Source organism: Salmo salar, chromosome ssa04 (assembly GCF_905237065.1).
Source record: "Salmo salar chromosome ssa04, Ssal_v3.1, whole genome shotgun sequence".
In the NCBI taxonomy this organism is placed as follows: domain Eukaryota; kingdom Metazoa; phylum Chordata; class Actinopteri; order Salmoniformes; family Salmonidae; genus Salmo; species Salmo salar.
This window is the reverse complement of record NC_059445.1, coordinates 76,529,694-76,549,344: the sequence shown is the minus strand read 5'-3', so window position 1 is coordinate 76,549,344 and position 19,651 is coordinate 76,529,694. Positions and strand designations below refer to the sequence as shown.

The 19,651-nt window shown below is 45.3% G+C and overlaps 1 protein-coding gene across 4 annotated transcripts in view; it reads left to right on the top strand.

The window, feature by feature from the left end:
* LOC106603850 (protein Shroom3) overlaps positions 1 to 19,651 on the top strand; it is a 36,447-nt gene that overhangs the window by 8,455 nt on the left and 8,341 nt on the right. For 2 of the 4 annotated variants that reach the window (XM_014198049.2, XM_014198047.2), the window contains exons 1-2: positions 15,962 to 19,310; positions 19,478 to 19,530. In XM_014198049.2, the coding sequence (XP_014053524.1) occupies positions 16,695 to 19,310; positions 19,478 to 19,530 (2,669 nt within the window). In that variant the 5' untranslated portion in view covers positions 15,962 to 16,694. Of the gene's footprint in view, positions 1 to 15,961; positions 19,311 to 19,477; positions 19,531 to 19,651 lie in introns of those variants that run through there. The other 2 variants (XM_014198046.2, XM_014198048.2) reach the window with 2 other exon arrangements.

Here is a 19,651-nt window from a genome sequence, read left to right as displayed (position 1 = left end):
GGATCGGTACATCTGAACATCACACCTGTGGGACAGGTACAGGATGGCAACAACAACTGCCCGAGTTACACCAGGAACGCACAATTCCTCCATCAGTGCTCAGACTGTCCGCAATAGGCTGAGAGAGGCTGTACTGAGGGCTTGTAGGCCTGTTGTAAGCCAAGTCCTCACCAGACATCACCGGCAACAACGGCGCCTATGGGCACAAACCCACCGTTGCTGGACCAGACAGGACTGGCAAGAAGTGCTCTTCACTGACGAGTCGCGGTTTTGTCTCACCAGGGGTGATGGTCAGATTCGCGTTGATCGTAGAAGGAATGAGCGTTACACTGAGGCCTGTACTCTGGAGCGGGATCAATTTGGAGGTGGAGGGTCCGTCATGGTCTGGGGCGGTGTGTCACAGCATCATCGGACTGAGCTTGTCATTTCAGACAATCTCAACGCTGTGCATTACAGGGAAGACATCCTCCTCCCTCATGTGGTACCCTTCCTGCAGGCTCATCCTGACATGACCCTCCAGCATGACAATGCCACCTGCCGTACTGCTCGTTCTGTGCGTGATTTCCTGCAAGACAGGAATGTCAGTGTTCTGCCATGGCCAGCGGAGAGCCCGAATCTCAATCCCCCCCCCCAGAAATGTCCAGGAACTTGCAGGTGCCTTGGTGGAAGAGTGGGGTAACATCTCACAGCAAGAACAGGCAAATCTGGTGCAGTCCATTACTTAATGCAGCTGGTGGCCACACCAGATTCTGACTGTTACAGATCCCCCCCCCCTTGTTCAGGGACACATTATAACATTTCTGTTAGTCGCATGTCTGTGGAACTTGTGCAGTTTGTCTGTTGTTGAATCTTGTTACGTTCATACAAATATTTACACATGTTAAATTTGCTGAAAGTAAACGCAGTTGACAGTGAGAGGACGTTTTCTTTTTTTGCTGAGCTTATTTACAGTCACTGTGGGGATGATGTCGCCAATGCACTTATTAATAAAGCTATGTGGTAAACTCCTTAATATTATCGGGTGAATCTCTGAACATACTCCAGTCTGTGCTAGCAAAACAGTCCTGTAGCTTAGCATCCGCTTCATCGGACCACTTCCCTTTTGATCACGTCACTAGTACTTCCTGTTTAAGGTTTTGCTTGTAAGCGGGAGATAAGATTTGCCAAATGGAGGGTAAAGAGAGCCTTGTATGCGTTTGTTTGTAAAGTAAAAGTGATCTTTGGTTTTGTCTCCTCTAGTTGCACAGGTGACATGCTGGTAAAAAAAAAACAGAATTAAATGCATTAAAATCACAGGCCATGAGAAACACTACCACTGGATATGCATTTTCTTGTTTGCTTATGGCCCTATACAGCTCGTTGAGTGAGAGAGAATAGGAGGAAGAAAGACCACTGATTTGAAAGTTAAATGTCAGTATAAATGGAGGGCTGCATAGCAGTGACATGAGAAATGGAACTTCACTGTTGACACGAGGCTTGACCCTGCAGATCACATGGAGGGTCCTTTGGGTACAAAGTGATAGGTGTGGCTCTCATGATAAGCTAAAGAAACGCAGGTCTCTGACTGATAATCTCACCTGGCAGGGTCTTTGTTTACTCCATGTACTTTTCTTCCACGAGACATAAGAACCCTTTTTTTTTTTTCAATCACAAAGGGGATTTGACAACAAATCAGCCACTGACAGATTGCCTAAGTCTAGATGAGAGCCTGAGTCCTATTGCATAGGGAAACTATGATTTAAAGATGAGGAAGGGGTGCAGGGATCTTCAATGAGACACTGACTCTTTTGAGAAGCACAGTGCTTCCTGAGATAACTGTAGGTTGTGGTAGACTTTCTCCTGTCTCCCAAGCGTGTATGGAATGTCAGACATCCTGGTCTCCTCCAGCGGGCCTCTGTCAGTCCCAATCTCTCTCGGGGAGGTACACTTAACACTGCACTCTGGAGAAATTCCCTCATACTGCACCTTGTCAGAACCAATCAGCAAGAGCTGCCGTTAGGGTTTGTCATATTCCTGCAGTGATGTGTCATGGAAGTGAGATGACTCGATATCATCCTGAACACACAAGACCATTTTGGACAGTTACATTGATCCCCTATCAGAATTTTAGTGAGTTTGATTACGACAGTTGTTAAGAGTGCTCTACTAGCAGCCAGTAGATTTGTAATAATCTCATCTTGGTTTTCCTCCTTATGCCAGTCAAGAAATGTGCAATGGCAGATGCCGTGAGTACATCAATATTGTGTCAACCATGTCATCAAAGATACGGTTCATTATACATATACAGGTTTCACAAACAAGCAGCCTTCTACATTCCACTCTGTTTCCAATAGCTAATCTTCACTTCTTCTAACTCCAAAGGAGAAAAATCACCAAAATGATTGTCGGTCTGCACATTACAGGGCCGTTTGTTCGCTTGCTGTCGGCGCAGTGTGTTACAGGGACCACCCACCGTTAGCGACCGATGGGCGTCATTTTCGCCCTTTTCTACATGTAGAATCGGTTTGAACTCGGTTTGCTTTTAAAAGGTAGGAAGCATGAGTTTTTACTCGCCAATGGAACAACACAGTGTGGTCAAATACTTAGTAACTTTTGTTGTATTCATGATCTGGTTACCTATACGTACAAACAGTTATGTTTTTGGGTTATTACTTATTTATTAACCTACGGATATCTTCTAAACTACCCACAATGCACTATTTCTTGGATGGGCCCCAGCCATCAATTTATTAGTCTCTGCTCTCTCTTTGATCTGTGGTTGTGTTTTAGTAGATTTGTGTTAGTTGTGTTCAAGCTGGTATCCAGTAGTTGGGCTCTAGCTTGCCGACCCATATCCGTGGTGGTTGGCTAGGCTAATGGCTATGCTACATGACCAAAAGTATGTGGACACCTGCTCGTCAAACATCTCATGCACGCTGGCATGGTCGCCAGGTGTACGGTGTTTCCTCTGACACATTGGTGTGGCTGGCTTCCGGGTTAAGCGGGCATTGTGTCAAGAAGCAGTGCGGTTGTGTTTCGGAGGACGCATGGCTCTCGACCTTCGCCTCTCCAGAGTCCGTACGGGAGTTGCAGCGATGAGACAAGACTGTAACTACCAATTGGACACCACGAAATTGGGGTGTTAAATATAGAAGTAAAATATAACGCTGCTGGGTTTTCTCACGCTCAACAGTTTCCCGTGTGTATCAAGAATGGTCCACCACCCAAAGAACATCAAGCCAACTTGACACACTGTGGGAAGCATTGGAGTCAACATGGGCCAGCATCCCAGTGGAACGCTTTGGACACCTTGTAGAGTCCATGCCCCGATGAATTTAGACTGTTCTGAGGGTAAAGGGGGTGCAACTCAATATTAGGAAGGTGTTCCTAATGTTTTCTACACTCAGTGTATTATGCACATAGCTACCTCAATGACCTCACCCCTGCACATTGACTCCGTACTGGTACTTCGAGTATGTAGCAATGTTATTTTCTACTTCCTGTACATAGCTATGTTATTTTTACTCCTTGTTATTCCTCATCGCTATTTATATATTTTTCTTCATGTTTTATCTTTTAACTGATACTTTACCAACAATACAGAGTTAAGTATTTAACTGTTAGTCTACACCTGTTTACCAACAATGTGACAAATTCAATTTAGATTTTATTTCCCCCCCATTTTTCTAACCTCTTCTCATCTGTTCTCTCGCGCTCTCATTTTCATTTCAGGTTACACAGTTCAGGCGGTGTTGCACTGTGGTAATGCTGTAGGGTGAAGTTTAATCTCTTTATGGGTTCTGTTTCACAGCCTTCTCTGTCTCTGCCTGTGCTCTGTATGAAGGAACCCAGTCACGGTGGCGGACTGCACACAATGGAGATTACAAATCACTTGACTCTTCAGAACGATAGTTAAGATTTTTATTAAAGAAGCCATTATGTGGCTTGAATGAGTCTAATTTCATCATATGATGGTTTTACAGTGGAGTTGGCGGCATACAATGGGAATAAATTAAGAATCAGGACTGTGGCTGGAGGTGGAGCTGTACAACATTGTCATTTTTTTCAGGCGTCTGATTGTGATGGGGGTGTGATAAAGCACTGCTTTATCGCTAATGAATAAGTACTATTGAACAGTGGCCAACTGAGAGCACAAGAATCCCTGCTTATATCAGGAAGCAGACTGACGATGTAAAAACAGCCTGTCAATATGTTGAGACAAAACATTGAAGTCCATCCCATTATGTAATCCGTTGTCAGAGGAAGGAGGTCTGTTTCAGCCATCGAAAGGAGGGTCCGTTTGAGTTGTCGCTGGAGGATGTCACCTGGATGGACACCTGTTGATGGGTAACCTGAGCGACTGGACTTTCTTTCTTTTGATGAAGGCTAGGTAGGGTTACCCTGCTCCATTTTACCATTAGGGCTATTGGGATTTACACTAGTATTTGTAGTCCCATCTCCTAGTGAAGATGTTAAATGGAGATATATGACTTAATACAACCTGTACCAGTAGAGCCTATTTGCTGTACCTGTCAGCTTTACCAAGCACATTCCTTTCCATGTGTGCAATAATTGCCACTGCTCGTGCTCCTGGCTAATGAGGCCACTGCTCGTGCTCCTGGCTAATGAGGCCACTGCTCGTGCTCCTGGCTAATGAGGCCACTGCTCGTGCTCCTGGGTAAAGTGTCCGTGATAAGGAGTGGGTGCCATGAATGCGGTCATGCACATGCCATTGCAGCGTTAACAAAGAACACCATGTCTGACAGCCACCGGACCAGAGGTTGTCACAACTTTGATTTGGGTTTCTGTTGTCCTCTGGGTTTCACTGACTAGGGACACAGTGGAATTGAATCATCTGTTTTTCTTGAGGATTACATACCTGGTTGTGTTAAAGAGGTCTTGGTGTGTTAACAATGTAACCGTTGTGTTATTCCGTCCTTCAAAAGTACATTATTGTTTTACATAGCTTTCCTTTACCACCTCCTGAGAGTGAAGGAGAGGTTGTCATCCTGGGCCTAAAATGGCTGTCTGAATACAGGTTATTGGAGGGGGCTAGACAGTGACCTTGATCTCCTGGCAATAAGGGGAAAGGGGGACACCTAGTGTATTCAACTGAAATGTGTCTTCCGCATGTAACCTAATCCCTCTGAATCACAATAAGGTCTCTTAGGCTGAGTACACAGGCAGACCAATTCTGATAATTGTTTCACTCATTGTTATTTTGACCAATCAGACCAGCTCTGAAAAAGATCTGATGTGATTGGTCAAAAGACCAATTCGTTGGGGGGGGGCTGAATTGGGCTGCGTTTACACTGTGTAAACGCAGCCTAAGACTCCCACCTCTGATGACAAAGGAAAATATGAAAGCCCAAACGTGATGTACTATTGTGAAAGTGATTATGGTGACTGCCAGATTTGATACAATTTGGGAGCTCTCTTGTCAGAAATCTAGGCTACTCCTATTTTAGCTTTCCTACTTTACTTTTGGTATTTTATTACTATGTCATGAATGGAGAACTGCAATTGCTAAATGCTTTCTGCCTTAAATCTTGGCTCACTTTGATTGCAGTCTCTCTCTCGCTGTTAAAAGGCCTGCACATTGAATATGCTTCCAATTACCACCTGTATTGACCAATGTTTCGATCCACAAGGATCTTCTTGAGGTCAAACTGTTGTTTTAAAGTCTGCAGTATACTTCATTATCCCCGCACTTAGGTTTTTTAAGGATGTGCGTATGACCATCTGTATTACATGTCATCATTAAAACTAGGCCTGTAAGGGCTTTTGTCAATCCCATAACTGTATGGAACCGCTTGTCTTTTCAGTTCGCTGCAGCTAGCGACTGGAACAAGCTGCAACAAACACTCAAACTGGAGAGTTTTATCTCAATCTCTTCGTTCAAAGACTCAATCATGGACACTCTTAATGACAGTTGTGGCTGCTTTGCGTGATGTATTGTTGTCTCTACCTTCTTGCCCTTTGTGCTGTTGTCTGTGCCCAATAATGTTTACACCCGGTTTTATGCTGCTTCCATGTGTTGCTGCCTTGCTATGTTGTTGTCTTGGGTCTCTACGAAGGGTTGTGGTGTCTCTCTTGTCGTGATTTTTGTTTTTAATCCCAGCCCCCGTCCCCGCAGGAGGTCTTTTGCCTTTTTGAAGGCCGTCATTGTAAATAACAATTTGGTTTTATATGACTTGCCGAGTTAAATAAAGGTTCAATAAAATAAATGTTAGTTGTGTAAATGCTCAGAGACCGCTATAGAGAGGACTCTCCCATACTTTCTGAATTGGACTGGTTCTGTAGAGGCTATGACACAACATTGTCGTAGGAAGGAGTTTGGGAAGGACGGGACTGCTGTGAGGTCTTGAGAAAAAGACAAGCCAGCAGAGCAACTTTTTTCAACCTACATCAGCCTCCTGTCAGGAAGTGGTTCAATTGTTTGTTGTTTGTATTCCACAGCCTGCCATTCTTTCTCTCCCCTCACACATTCCGTAGCCCGCTTCTGTCACCGCTGTTGTCACCTCTAGTTCATAAGGTTATGCTTAATGTTGATGCTGTCATTATTTAATCCAGTGTATGAAACGGTGAATGATCTGCCCCGGGTTGTGTGTTTTTCAGAGTTTCACCGAACCAAGTGAAGACACCATTGTACTTTGTGTTTCCCTCAAGATGGCCTAATTCTGTGTGGCTGGTTGACAAGTCCTATAGGGCTAGCTGGAGATTAGCTAGGTTGTTACCCTAAATAAACACACTGAACATGGCCTGCCCCGCAGCTTCACATTGTTTGTACTGAGTACAATGTCTAGGTTTACCCCCTTCGTAGTGTCATATTGCTTTTTTTCTGCCTCGGGCTCTTAATACAAACTTAACTCTATATTTTTCTGTACATGAAAGTAACAAGATGGCATAAGTAATAACTGACTTGCCTAGTTAAATAAAAAAGGGTTAAGAACAAATTCTTATTTACAATGAGGGCCTAGGAACAGAGGGTTAACTGCCTTGTTCAGGGGCAGAACGACAGATTTTTACCTTGTCAGCTTGGGGATTCGATCTAGCAACCTTTCGGTTACTGGCCCAAAGCTCTAACCACTAGGCTACAGCCCTGCTCTTGTTTCATCCATAAGCTCTGGGGTAGAAGGCTTCACAAGTTAATGTTTGACCAGCTTCAGCTTTGGGATGAGTCAGAATGCTTAACTGTGGTATTTTTGTAGTGCAGAATGTTCTAACTTGCTCTCTGTGGGCTAAAAAGGTAAAATATCAACTGGTACTGGGCACTCATACCAGTGTGAACAGAAATTGTCCCACAGCATCAAGCTGATGTCCCCCGTCATGCTTGGTGGGCACATTCCAATATTAATTTGTGGGAATGTGGTGCTTATTAGAGCCTGTTAGCCTGTCACTATCACCCAGGGTCTGGTGACGTTTTGTGGACAGCCTAGTGACATTTCCCACTGACTGCTCTGCAGTAACTGAATATCTCCACCTTTTCACAAAGCTCTTCCTCTCAACATTTGTTTGATTTGTCTTAACGGTGACATTCTCTCTCACCTTGGGACCTTGAGGAAAGTCCTAGAACTAAGGATGAGCAAATCTGCATCTCCAATTTCTTTGTCTCTTAATGTGTGTCATGATTTTTCCCTTGTTGACACCCATTTTTTGTGAGGCCACAGTTGTTTGGCCCATTCTCGACCTAGGCACTAAAATGGAGGTCACGCTGAAAGGAATACGTATCTGAAATGCACTTACCCGGTCTTGCAGTCAAATCTTCTTACTGAGGTTTTTAACCCTGACACCTCCCTAATAAGCACCCTCCCTCTCTCGCTCTGTCTTTTCCTTAATTGAATGCCTGTCTATGATTGGGTGCAATGGAGATTAGTTGCCAGGTATAAAATGGTTTGTTACCATGTGAAGTAGACTAAGTCTGTCCTGAATGGTGCCACATACAGTATAGCTGCCATACAGTTCATTGGGAAAGTATTCAGACCCTTCCCCTTTTCCACATTTAGTTACGTTACATCCTTCTAAAATAGATTTTTTTTTAAAACAGCCAATTGTTGACATATTTGCAAATGTATTAAAAATAAAGAACAGAAATACCTTATTTATGCATCGCAGTGCTTGAGGCATCACTAGAGACCCGGGTTCGATCCCGGGCTATGTTGCAGCCGGCCGTGACCGGGAAACCCATGAGGCAGCTCACAATTGGCCCAGTGTCTTCCAGGTTAGGGAAGGGTTTGGCCGGCTGTGATGTCCTTGTCCCATTGCGTTCCTGTGGCGGGTCGGGTGCATGCACGGTCGCCAGTTGTACGGTTTGTCCTCCAACACATTGGTGCCTGTGGCTGCCAGGTTAAGCCAGCAGTGTGTCAAGAAGCAGTGCGGCTTGGCAGGGTCGTGTTTTGGAGGATGCATGGCTCTCGACCTTTGCCTCTCCTGAGTCTGTACGGGAGTTGCAGTCCTGTCCCATTGCTCGAAATTGAGCCCAGGTGCATCCTGTTTCCATTGATCATCCTTGAGATGTTTCTACAACTTGATTGGAGTCCACCTGTGATAAATTAAATTGATTGGACATTATTTGGAAGGCACACACGTCTATATAAGGTCCCACAGTTGACAGTGCATGTCAGAGCATAAACTAATCCATGAGGTCAAAGGAATTGTCCATAGAGCTCCGAGACAGGATTGTGTCGAGGCACAGATCTGGGGAAGGGTAACAAAACATTTCTGCAGCATTGAAGGTCCCCAAGAACACAGTGGCCTCCATTCTTAAATGGAAGACGTTTGGAACCAGCAAGACTCTTCCTAGAGTTGGTCGCTCGCCTAAACTGAGCAATCGGGGGAGAAGGGCCTTGGTCAGGTTGGTGACCAAGAACCCGATGGTCACTCTGACAGAGCTCCAGAGTTCCTCTGTGGAGATAGTTGTCCTTCTGGAAGGATCACCCATCTCTGCAGCACTCCACCAATCATGCCTTTATGGCGGAGGGGCCAGACGGAAGCCACTCCTCAGTAAAAGGCACATGACAGGCTGCTTGGAGTTTGCCAAAAGGCACCTAAAGGATGCTATGGGGATGTTTTTCAGTGGAAGGGACTATGAGATTAGTCAGGATCGCGGGATTAAATTTGTTTTATTTTATTTAGCCTTTAATTAACTAGGCAAGTCAGTTAAGAACAAATTCTTATTTACAATGACAGCCTACCCCAGCCAAACCCGGACGATGCTGGGCCAATTGTGAGCCACCCTATGGGACTCAGCCTGGATACAGCTTGTGATACAGCCTGGAATCGAACCAGGGTCTGTAGTGACACCTCCAGCATTGAGATGCAGTGTCTTAGACCGCTGCAAAGATGAATGGAGCAAAGTACAGAGAGATCCTTGATGATAACCTGCACCAGAGTTCTCAGACTGGGGTGAAGGTTCACATTCCAACAGGACAACGACCCTAAGTACACAGCCAAGACGACACAGGAGTGGCTTCGGGACAAGTCTCTGAATGTCCTTGAGTGGCCCAGCCAGAGCCCGGACTTGAACCCGATTTTGAATATCTCTGGAGAGAACTGAAAATATCTGTGCAGCGCCCCATCCAACCTGACAAAGCTTGAGAGGCTCTGCAGATAAGAATGGGAGAAACTCCCCAAATACAGGTGTGCCAAGCTTGTAGCATCATACCCAAGAAGACTCGATGTTGTAATCGCTGCCAACGGTGCTTCAAAAAGTACAGAGTAAAGGGTCTGAATTAGAGGTCGACCGATTTATGATTTGTTTTCAATACCGATTTATTCGGACGACCAAAAAAAGCTGATACCAATTAATCGGCCATTTTTTATAACATTTACATTTTTTTATTTATATTTTTAATAATGACAATTACAACATTACTGAATGAACAATGAACACTTATTTTAACTTAAAATAATACATCTATTTAGTCTCAAATAAATATTGAAACCTGGTCAATTTGGTTTAAATAATGCAAAAAACAGTGTTGGAGAAGAAAGTAAAAGTGCAATATGTGTCATGTAAAAAAGCTAACGTTTAAGTTTCTTGCTCAGATCAAATGAAAGCTGGTGGTTCAATATTCCCAGTTCTTCAATATTCCCAGTTAAGAAGTTTTAGGTTGTAGTTATTATAGGAATTATGACGCATTGACAATTTCTCTCTACACCATTTTGTATTTCATATACCTTTGACTATTGGATGTTCTAATAGGCACTTTAGTATTGCCAGCCTAATCTCAGGAGTTGATAGGCTTGAAGTCATAAACAGCACTGTGAACCAAGCATTGCTAAGAGCTACTGGCAAATGCAGTAAAGTTTGAATGAATGCTTACGAGCCTGCTGCTGCCTACCACTGCTCAATCAAATCATAGACTTAATTATAATATCATAAACACGAGCCTTTGGTCATCAGTATGGTCAAAGCCGGAAACTATAATTTCGAAAACAAAACTTTATTATTTTAGTGAAATATGGAACAGTATTTTATGGTTAGGTACAGTCTTGCAACGATTGTGCTTTTTTCGCGAATGCGCTTTTGTTAAAATATCACCCGTTTGGCGAAGTAGGCTGTGATTTGATGATAAATTAACAGGCACTGTGTTGATTATATGCAACGCAGGACAAGCTAGTTGACCTAGTGATGTCATCAACCATGTGTAGTTAACTAGTGATTATGTTAACATTGATTGATTGTTTTTTTTAATAAGGTATGTTTAATGCTAGCTAGCAACTTACCGTGGCTCCTTGCTGCACTTGTGTAACAGGTGGTCAGCCTGCCACGCAGTTTCCTCGTGGAATGCAATGTAATTGGCGTCCAAAAATGCAGATTACCGATTTTTGTTATGAAATCTTGAAATCAGCCCTAATTAATCGGCCAACTTCTAGTCTGAATACTTATGTAAATGTGATGTTTCATTACATTTGCAAACATTTCTAAAAACCTGTTTTTGCTTTTGTATTATGGGGCATTGTGTGTAGATTGAGGGGGGAAACATTTTTAATACCTTATTCAACCTTATTCTAAAATGTAACAATGTGGAAAAAAGTAAAGGTGTCTGAATACCTTCCGAATGCACTGCATCAGTCCCAAATCAAGTCACTGCAGGGTCTTAAACTGCATCACTTCAAATTTTGATTTGAACTTGCCTTTGTGTGTGTGTGTGTGTGTGTGTGTCAATATTAAATACAATAGTCATGTGTGTACTTGCACAAAAGCAACATGTATATGTGCTGGGTCTGTCAGAGTGGTGGATGTTAAGAATAGCCCTGCTCTCCTGTGTTTGGCCTTTGACACATTCAGTTGGTTGACAGGTGGGAATGGCAGCAGAGGTGACCATAACAACAGAGCACCTAACACCACCCCTCAGACCAGACGCTTCCAGCATGAACCAAAATGTTAAGCATAACAACCAAGTTATCATCATATAAATACAGAGGCCACTATCATACAGTAAAAAAGCCTACATCTCTAGACTAGCTGTGAGTTTGCACTGTGTTGACCATGATGAAAGCTGGTGAAATGGGTCTAGATGCTTAGCAGTTAATTAATGAACATAATGTCATAACATCTGCATGACCTTGCACTGACACAAGTCAGCCACAACTAACTTCTAGGCCCAAGGTGTTTGGAAATTAAGACAAATGTTTGGTTGTTTGGGGCCTGCAATAGAGGGGAGAGGATGGAAAATGGTGTTGGGGTCCTCCTGGTTGTCGGTCTTTGAGTGTTTGGGCGAGAGCAGCACCCACCCCTGCTGCTTGGCTGCTGTCCATGTGCCTAGGACCCTGGGAATGAATCATGCCCGGGCCCTGTCTTTCTTTGAAGCCAGTGAGGAATGCAAGGCCTTTTTTACAGACAGCACTAGCTATCTGCGGTGAAATGTTCCCTCTGCCACAGAGCTCATTGTGCATCAGCAAGGCGGACAGACGTCACAGGCATGCGATCGCCGCCTCTCGGCTTGGTCTTGGGGGGAGAAAGACTCTTTTTCTCTGGAACTCTTCTTTACATCTCCTCCTGGTAACTTGTTTTTTGTTTTGGTCCTTCTTTTTCCTCATTAGATATCCTAATAGTTTTATCTAAAAGTCAAGTGATTAACTTGGAAATGTTTTTTTTATTTTTTATTTTTTTCCTCATACGCAATCGAAAACGTGAACAACAAATTGGTCAGTGGATTTGGTAAGTTGTTTCTGTCTGGTGCTCTTCAAAGAGAATTCTGTTTTAGATCTGTTGGTATGAGTTGAGTCGACTCTAATTGCAGTCACTGTGATGGTTTATCCAGCAAACCAGTTCAGGTTGCTGGTGTGCGTGTTAGTGTATTTGTCTGGGACATTCAGCCTCTGTCCTCTCTGTACATTTTGTCACCGGCTGTCCTCCTCATCACTTCCACATGAGCGCTGGCCTGTTCGGTCCCGTTAATATGTTCTAGCTAGCAGTTCAGGACTGGGGAGAAGCCTGGCAGGCCCAGGCAGCCGCTGCACATGGAGAAACGGGTGTCCCTCCACAACACACACAAACCAACCCCTTTTAACATCACTAACTAGACCTGGGAGGTCAGTATACGTGTGCATGTATGCCTGGTAGCTGGAGATTTTCATACAGTCTGCTGCAAACCAGGGGACTAGGGTGAGATCTATCACACTTTGGGGTGTAATGGGACTTAGAACAGACCTACCTCAGCCATTTTGAATGGTGGTTATTTGACCAATTTGTTTGTTTATCTGTGTTGGCCCATGAGGGAGTGAACCCTGGTCGGCATGGAGGACTGTGGTGCTCATTGGCTAGTCTTTGTGTTGGCCACACTGATCTGTTTGTATGTGTGACTGTAATCGCCAAGAGGCCTGCATTCTTCTTAGTCTACCATCACCCCACATTAAGGCCACCTGTTGGTGGACTTTATATCAGTATTTTGATGTGGGGTAATATCTGTACTGTAAACACCATTTTGGGCAGAAAGACAAGTTTCACTGTTACTGAAAGCTTAGTGAATCTCTTCCGTTGCAGGAACATAAACAAGGCCAACATGAAACTAAAAGATTTAAGTTATTGGAGAAAGTTCTTTGGGAACTTTTTATTGCTTCCTGCTACAGAATGAGGAAAATGTCCTTGATTTTTATCACTGAGAAATTGGATTTTGGATGTTTTTGATGGGCAGCTCTAAGGGAACAGGGGGGGGATCTTGGATGGTTAAGGGGCAGCTCTAAGGGAATGGGGGATCTTGGATGGTTGATGGGCAGCTCTAAGGGAACAGGGGGGGATCTTGGATGGTTGTTGGGCAGCTCTAAGGGAACAGGGGGGATCTTGGATGGTTGAGGGGCAGCTCTCGAGGGGAACTGGGGGGGATCTTGGATGGTTGATGGGCAGCTCTAAGGGAACAGGGGGGATCTTGGATGGTTGAGGGGCAGCTCTCGAGGGGAACTGGGGGGGATCTTGGATGGTTGAGGGGCAGCTCTCGAGGGGAACTGGGGGAGGGATCTTGGATGGTTGAGGGGCAGCTCTCGAGGGGAACTGGGGGATCTTGGATGGTTGAGGGGCAGCTCTCGAGGGGAACTGTGGGATCTTGGATGGTTGAGGTGCAGCTCTAAGGGAACAGGGGGGGGATCTTGGATGGTTGAGGTGCAGCTCTCGAGGGGGCTGTATCACATCCGGCCGTGATTGGGAGTCCCATAGGGCGGTGCAATTGGTCCAGCGTCGTCCGGGGTAGGCCGTCATTGTAAATAAGAATTTGTTCTTAACTGATTTACCTTGTTAAACAAATACATGTTTTTAAATCCTTTCTGTCGCAAACACCAAACACTCAACATATTATATACTTTCCGTTTTTAAAACCTTTTAATGTGGTCAGTATGTTTTTCATTAGGTCTAGTCAAACACATTCATTGAGTACGGTGTATGTGATTGGTTGGTTTCCTGATAAGTTAAACCAACACACAGTGCTACATGCAGTGCTCCAGTTGTGGATAATCCATAAAATAGTTATCACACACATGACTAATCCCCAAATACAGTATGTTTGCCAAGTAGATATGGAATTCCAGGCATTTTCTGTGCGCTGTGATGTACACCTCAAAGTTGTAATTAGGGTCTGGTTTCAAAGGCACCTCTAACAGGTGTTCCATGCTGTACAGCGCCTTCGGAAAATATTCAGACACCTTGATTTTACATATTGTACATTACAGCCTTATTCTAAAATTGATTCAATTGTTCCCCCCCCCTAAATCTACACACACTACCCTAAATAACAAAGCAAAACCAAGGTTTAGAGATTTTTGCTAATTTATTACAAATAAAGAAATATTACATTTACATAAGTATTCAGACTCTTTACTCAGTACATTGTTGAAGCACTTTTGGCAGTGATTACAGCGTTGTGTCTTTGATATGACGCTACAAGCTTGGTACACCTGTATGTTGGGAGTTTCTCCCATTCTTCTCTGCAGATTTCCTCCAGACGTGGTGCTTGGCATTCAGGCCAAATAGTTCAATCTTGGTTTCATCAGACCAGTGAATCTTGTTTCTCATGGTCTGAGAGTCTTTAGGTGTCTTTTGGCAAACTCCAAGCGGGCTGTCATGTGCCTTTTTACTGAGGAGTGGCTTCCGTCTGGCCTCTACCATAAAAGCCTGATTGGTGGAGTGCTGCAGAGATGGTTGTCCTTCTGGAAGGTTGCTCACCTCCCTGACCAAGGCCCTTCTCCCCCGATTGCTCAGTTTGGCCGGGCGGCCAGCTCTAGGAAGAGTCTTGGTGGTTCCAAACTTCTTCCATTTAAGAATGATGGAGGCTACTGTGTTCTTGGACCTTCAATGTTGCAGAAATGTTTGGGTACCCTTCCCCAGATCTGTGCCTCGACACAATCCTGTCTCTGAGCTCTACGGATAATTCCTTCAACCTCATGGCTTTGTTTTTGCTCTGACATGCACTGTCAACTGTGGAACCTTAAAAGGTGTGTGTGTGTGTGCACGCCTTTTCAAATCATGTCCAATCAATTTAATTTATCACAGGTGGACTCCAATCAAGTTGTAGAAACGTCTCAAGGATGATAAATGGAAACAGGATGCGCCTGAGCTCATTTTCGAGTCTCACAGCAAATGGTCTGAATACTTATGTAAATAAGGTATTTGTTTTTTTATATTAAATACATTTGCAAATTAAATAGTAGCCACAAAACACCAGTCTCAACGTCAACAGTGAAGAGGCGACTCCGGGATGCTGGCCTTCTAGGCTTAGTTGCAAAGAAAAGGCCATATTTCAGACTGGCCAATAAAAATAAAATCTTAAGATGGGCAAAAGAACACAGACACTGGACAGAGGAACTCTTCCTAGAAGGCCAGCATCCCGGAGTCACCTCTTCACTGTTGACGTTGAGACGGGTGTTTTGCGGATATTATTTAATGAAGCTGCCAGTTGAGGACTTGTGAGGCTTCTGTTTCTCAAACTAGACACTCTAATGTACTTGTCCTCTTGCTCAGTTGTGCACCGGGGCCTCCCACTCTTTTCTATTGTGGTTAGAGCCAGTTTGTGCTGTTCTGTGAAGGGAGTAGTACACAGTGTTGTACGAGATCTTCAGTTTCTTGGCAATTTCTCGCATGGTATAGCCTTCATTTCTCAGAACAAGTATAGACTGACAGATTTCAGAAGAAAGTTCTTTGTTTCTGGCCATTTTGAGCCTGTAATCGAACCCACAATTGCTGATGCTCCAGATACTCAACTAGTCTAAAGAAGGCCAGTTTTATTGCTTCTTTAATCAGGACAACAGTTTTCAGCTGTGCTAACATAATTGCAAAAGGGTTTTCAAATGATCAATTAGCCTTTTAAAATGAAACTTGGATTAGCTAACACAACGTGCCATTGGAACACAGGAGTGATGGTTGCTCATAATGGGCCTCTGTACGCCTATGTAGATATTCCATAAATAAATCTGCCGTTTCCAGCTACAATAGCCATTTACAACATTAACAATGTCTATACTGTATTTCTGATCAATTTGATGTTATTTTAATGGACAGAAAATGTGCTTTTCTTTCAAAAACAAGGACATTTCTAAGTGACCCCAAACTTTTGAACGGGTAGGTATGGTATGTATAAATATTTTTTGGAGTACTGCTAAATTAATATAGGGAAACACTGCACCCCTGACAAACGTGTCCTGTCTGAGTGTTACACCGAAAAAAAAGTTTTTCTTTTTTTTAATCTGAAATAAATCTTTTTTTTTTAATTCTTTTTTTTTACTATTTGTACATAGGTGGCCCGGGGGGGGAAATACGAAATTTATATGCAGAAAAACCCTGCAATCCTCTGAGAATTTCTATTAATTGCGTGTAGATTGAAGGCTCTGTGGTTGTACCTTTTGAACTAGCGAGTGTTGTTGCCCCAGTTGACATGCCATGTTGAGAATCTAACACAAACACAGTATTAGTAGTCAACACAGTCCGCTACGCTGAGAAAGCAGCTCATTTCCTATGAGTTTTTTTGTTGGCAAGAAACTATATTTGGGTTGGGTTTTCCACACCTCCCAGCTGTAGGAGGAGGAAATGGAGCATGTTAAATAACATTTAATTTCTGTTAAGATAACCATTCTGTTTTTGCTTTTCTTTGTTATTCAAGAAGCACACTACTAAAGAAGCTTAGAAGGCAGAAAATGACCCTGAGTTCTCAAGTGAAAGACTGAAGGTGAATGTGTCGGTGTCACCTCCATTTCACTTGTGTCCACACTTCAGTTTCCAAAGCCAGATGGATTCCTATAATTTAAACTTTGAGAAAATGAGCAACCTGGACCTGCACCCCCTGAGCCTACCATTGAGTCGGCTCTCCCCAGCCAAGTCCACCAGCAGCATCGACCAGTTCACATACCACCACGGCAAGGGCGACTCGGCCTACAGCTCCTTCTCTGGGGGCTCCAACGCCCCAGACTACCCCTTCCTTCCAGATGACCTCCAGCACCACAGCCTGCACTATGCCGACCTGAAGTATGTGAAGGCCATCTACCACCCCAATGTCCTCGACTCTGACGCCAAGAGCATGGATCAGCTCTACCGCTCCATGGAGGCCATCTCAAACCAGTATCGTAACAACAATGGCTGCCTGAGTGCAACACAGTACTGTGATCAGAATCAAGAAAAGCTGCCACCCCCTCCTCCTCAGCTGCCTCCACCCCCCGACCGCCTGGACAGCTTCATAGCCACCAGGAACCTGGAGAACTGCAGGGCGCAGCACAGTCCCGAGGGCCAGCTGGCAGACAGGTCTCCTCCACGACCCCGGACAGCTAATCCTGATGCTGCCTGTCTCAGGCCAGACCGAGTCTATGGTCGTCGGGCCTCACAGCCCTATCACAGGGACCCAGTCAACTCTGACCACATGGATAAGAACCCTGAGCAGCAAACGTCAGCAAACATCTTAAGCCGATCACCCCCTCGCATGAGTCAGCCTGAGCAGCACCCTAATCAGCAGGCTGGTGGTGGCGGCCATTCGGAGGGTCACCGTAAGAGGACGCAAGAGCCCCGCGGGTCCCTCCTGCCGGAGCCACCGCAATCCGCCATCCCCTTGCATGTGGCACAGAACATGGTCAACAGCAGCATCCAACACAAGGGCCAGTTCTACTTCGTTACAGGTGTTTGTAAGTCGTCAGAGTCCAGTCTGAAGCATGGTTCTCTGTGTGTGTCAGGGGAAGGCAGTGAGAGCCCTGTGTCTGAGCCTGTGGACAGGGAGAGGTTGCACAGCACCATGGACCACATGTTCAGGAACACCCAACAGAGGCACTATATCACCCATGACACCACAACAACCGATGTCAGAGAGTTTTACACCAAGAGTCAAGATAGAAGCCAAGATGAGGTGAAACAGACTCGGAGTAGGATTTCATATGGCCCCTCTCACATTTTAAACCAGCGCTCCCGCAGTTCCGATGCTTTACAACAAAGTCTCAAGGTCCAGAGCAGAGAGATCGGCAGGCATCACAGCCCCAACCACCACATCTTCTCCTGCGGCCGAGAGGAGAACTGTCCGCTGTTATCAAATTCCCACAGCCAGGAAGTCCCTCCACCGATCAGCATGGAGCAGGCCACCCACCACAAGAGAGACGAACAAATCAACGCAGGGAGGAGGCGGCCATTAGGAGGCGTGGCCAGCCAGAAGATCAACAAGGAAAACACCCCGCTGCTCTACCACCTCACTGGAGCCAACAGGGCGGCCCTAAATTTGAATTTGAAGCCCAAAGATGACATTGAGGTCAGTATGCAAGGTGAAGATGCAGGCCTCAATGCTGCTCATGAGGAAAGGCAAGCTCCCGTTAGCTGTAGTGATAGGACACCACACGGTGAAACATCCAAGGAGGAGAGCACGGAGGCGATCGCCCACCCCTGCAACATGCTGGACGACTCCTTTAAGAAGTACTACAAGGAGAAACTGAAGGGCGCCCAGGATAAGGTCCTCAGGGAGACCTCCTTTAAGAGGAGTGACCTGCAGCTGTCCTGGCCCCACAGAGTGAGGCAGAGGCCTGAGCTCAGGCCCACGGTACTTCACACAGTCTCCTCTTCACAGGACTCTGAGACCTCAGCAGACACACTCACCCCCTCCCCAACACACTCTGAGGGGACAGATAAGGAGGACATAAAGGAAATGCTGAAGGAGGTTGAGAAAGAGAGCGTGGTGAAGGACGGTGAAAAGGAGAACGGGAGGCCAGCGAACATTGCCCAGCCTCAGTTGGCTCGTATCGGGGGCAGGAGGTGTCTGACTTCAGAGCAGAAGAAGCTGTGCTACTCAGAGCCGGAGAAGCTGAACCAGCTGGGTGACTCGGGTGAAGTAGGACTGCTGGTACTTTCAGGCGATGAGGAGGAGCTGGGAGAACAGGGCCTGGTGGCAGCTAGGAGGAAGATGTTTGAGACCAAAGGCAGGGCCCTGTCCACCTCCAGCCTCTCCAAGACCTCCCTGCAGCACCTCCAGCACAAGGCCCTGGTGGCCTACATGGAGCGCAAGACGGGCCTCAAGGTGGCTAAGCCCCAGCAGCCTGCCCCTCAAGCCTCTCAATCCCCCAACCAGAGGCACTCCATGGCTGGGAAGCCATCTGACTGGGGTCTCAAGCCTCAGTCTGGGAATAAAGGAGGCCTCAAGAAGAAGCTGTACAGGCCCCATTCCGCTGGATGCGTCCTGGACTCGACCTCCAGCTCCATGAAGTATGCCCAGTTCAGCTCCGGCTCCTCTCAGTCCGGAGGTCATTCCCACCAGGCTAGCTGGAGAGAGTCACCCAGCCCCTCTCAGGGGAAGTCTGCCTCTGTGGAGAGTCTTCTGGACCAACCAGAACCACCTGAGTTGTTCAGAAACCGCTTCCCCTCAACACCCCATGCATTTCAGGTAAGCCTCATCAGAACTCTTGATATTATTGCATTTAAAATAATTGAATAGGATTTATAGAATTGTATTGAGTTTTTTTTTTATTGAGGACCATGTCACTTTACTGAATGTAACACAGATGTTCAAAGGGTGTTATGAATGGGGATTCTTGGTATGTTTGGCTGCAGGGTCACAACTACATGAATGATCCATCACCAGTCAATGCTATGGACACGTCCAGGTATGTTGCACTCACGTGTTTATTGTGAAAGTGGATGTAAGATTTATGGTCTACCATGCCATGCTGTTGAGCATGGATGTTTACTCAGATGTGATTTATTGCAGCACTGAAAGTGAACACC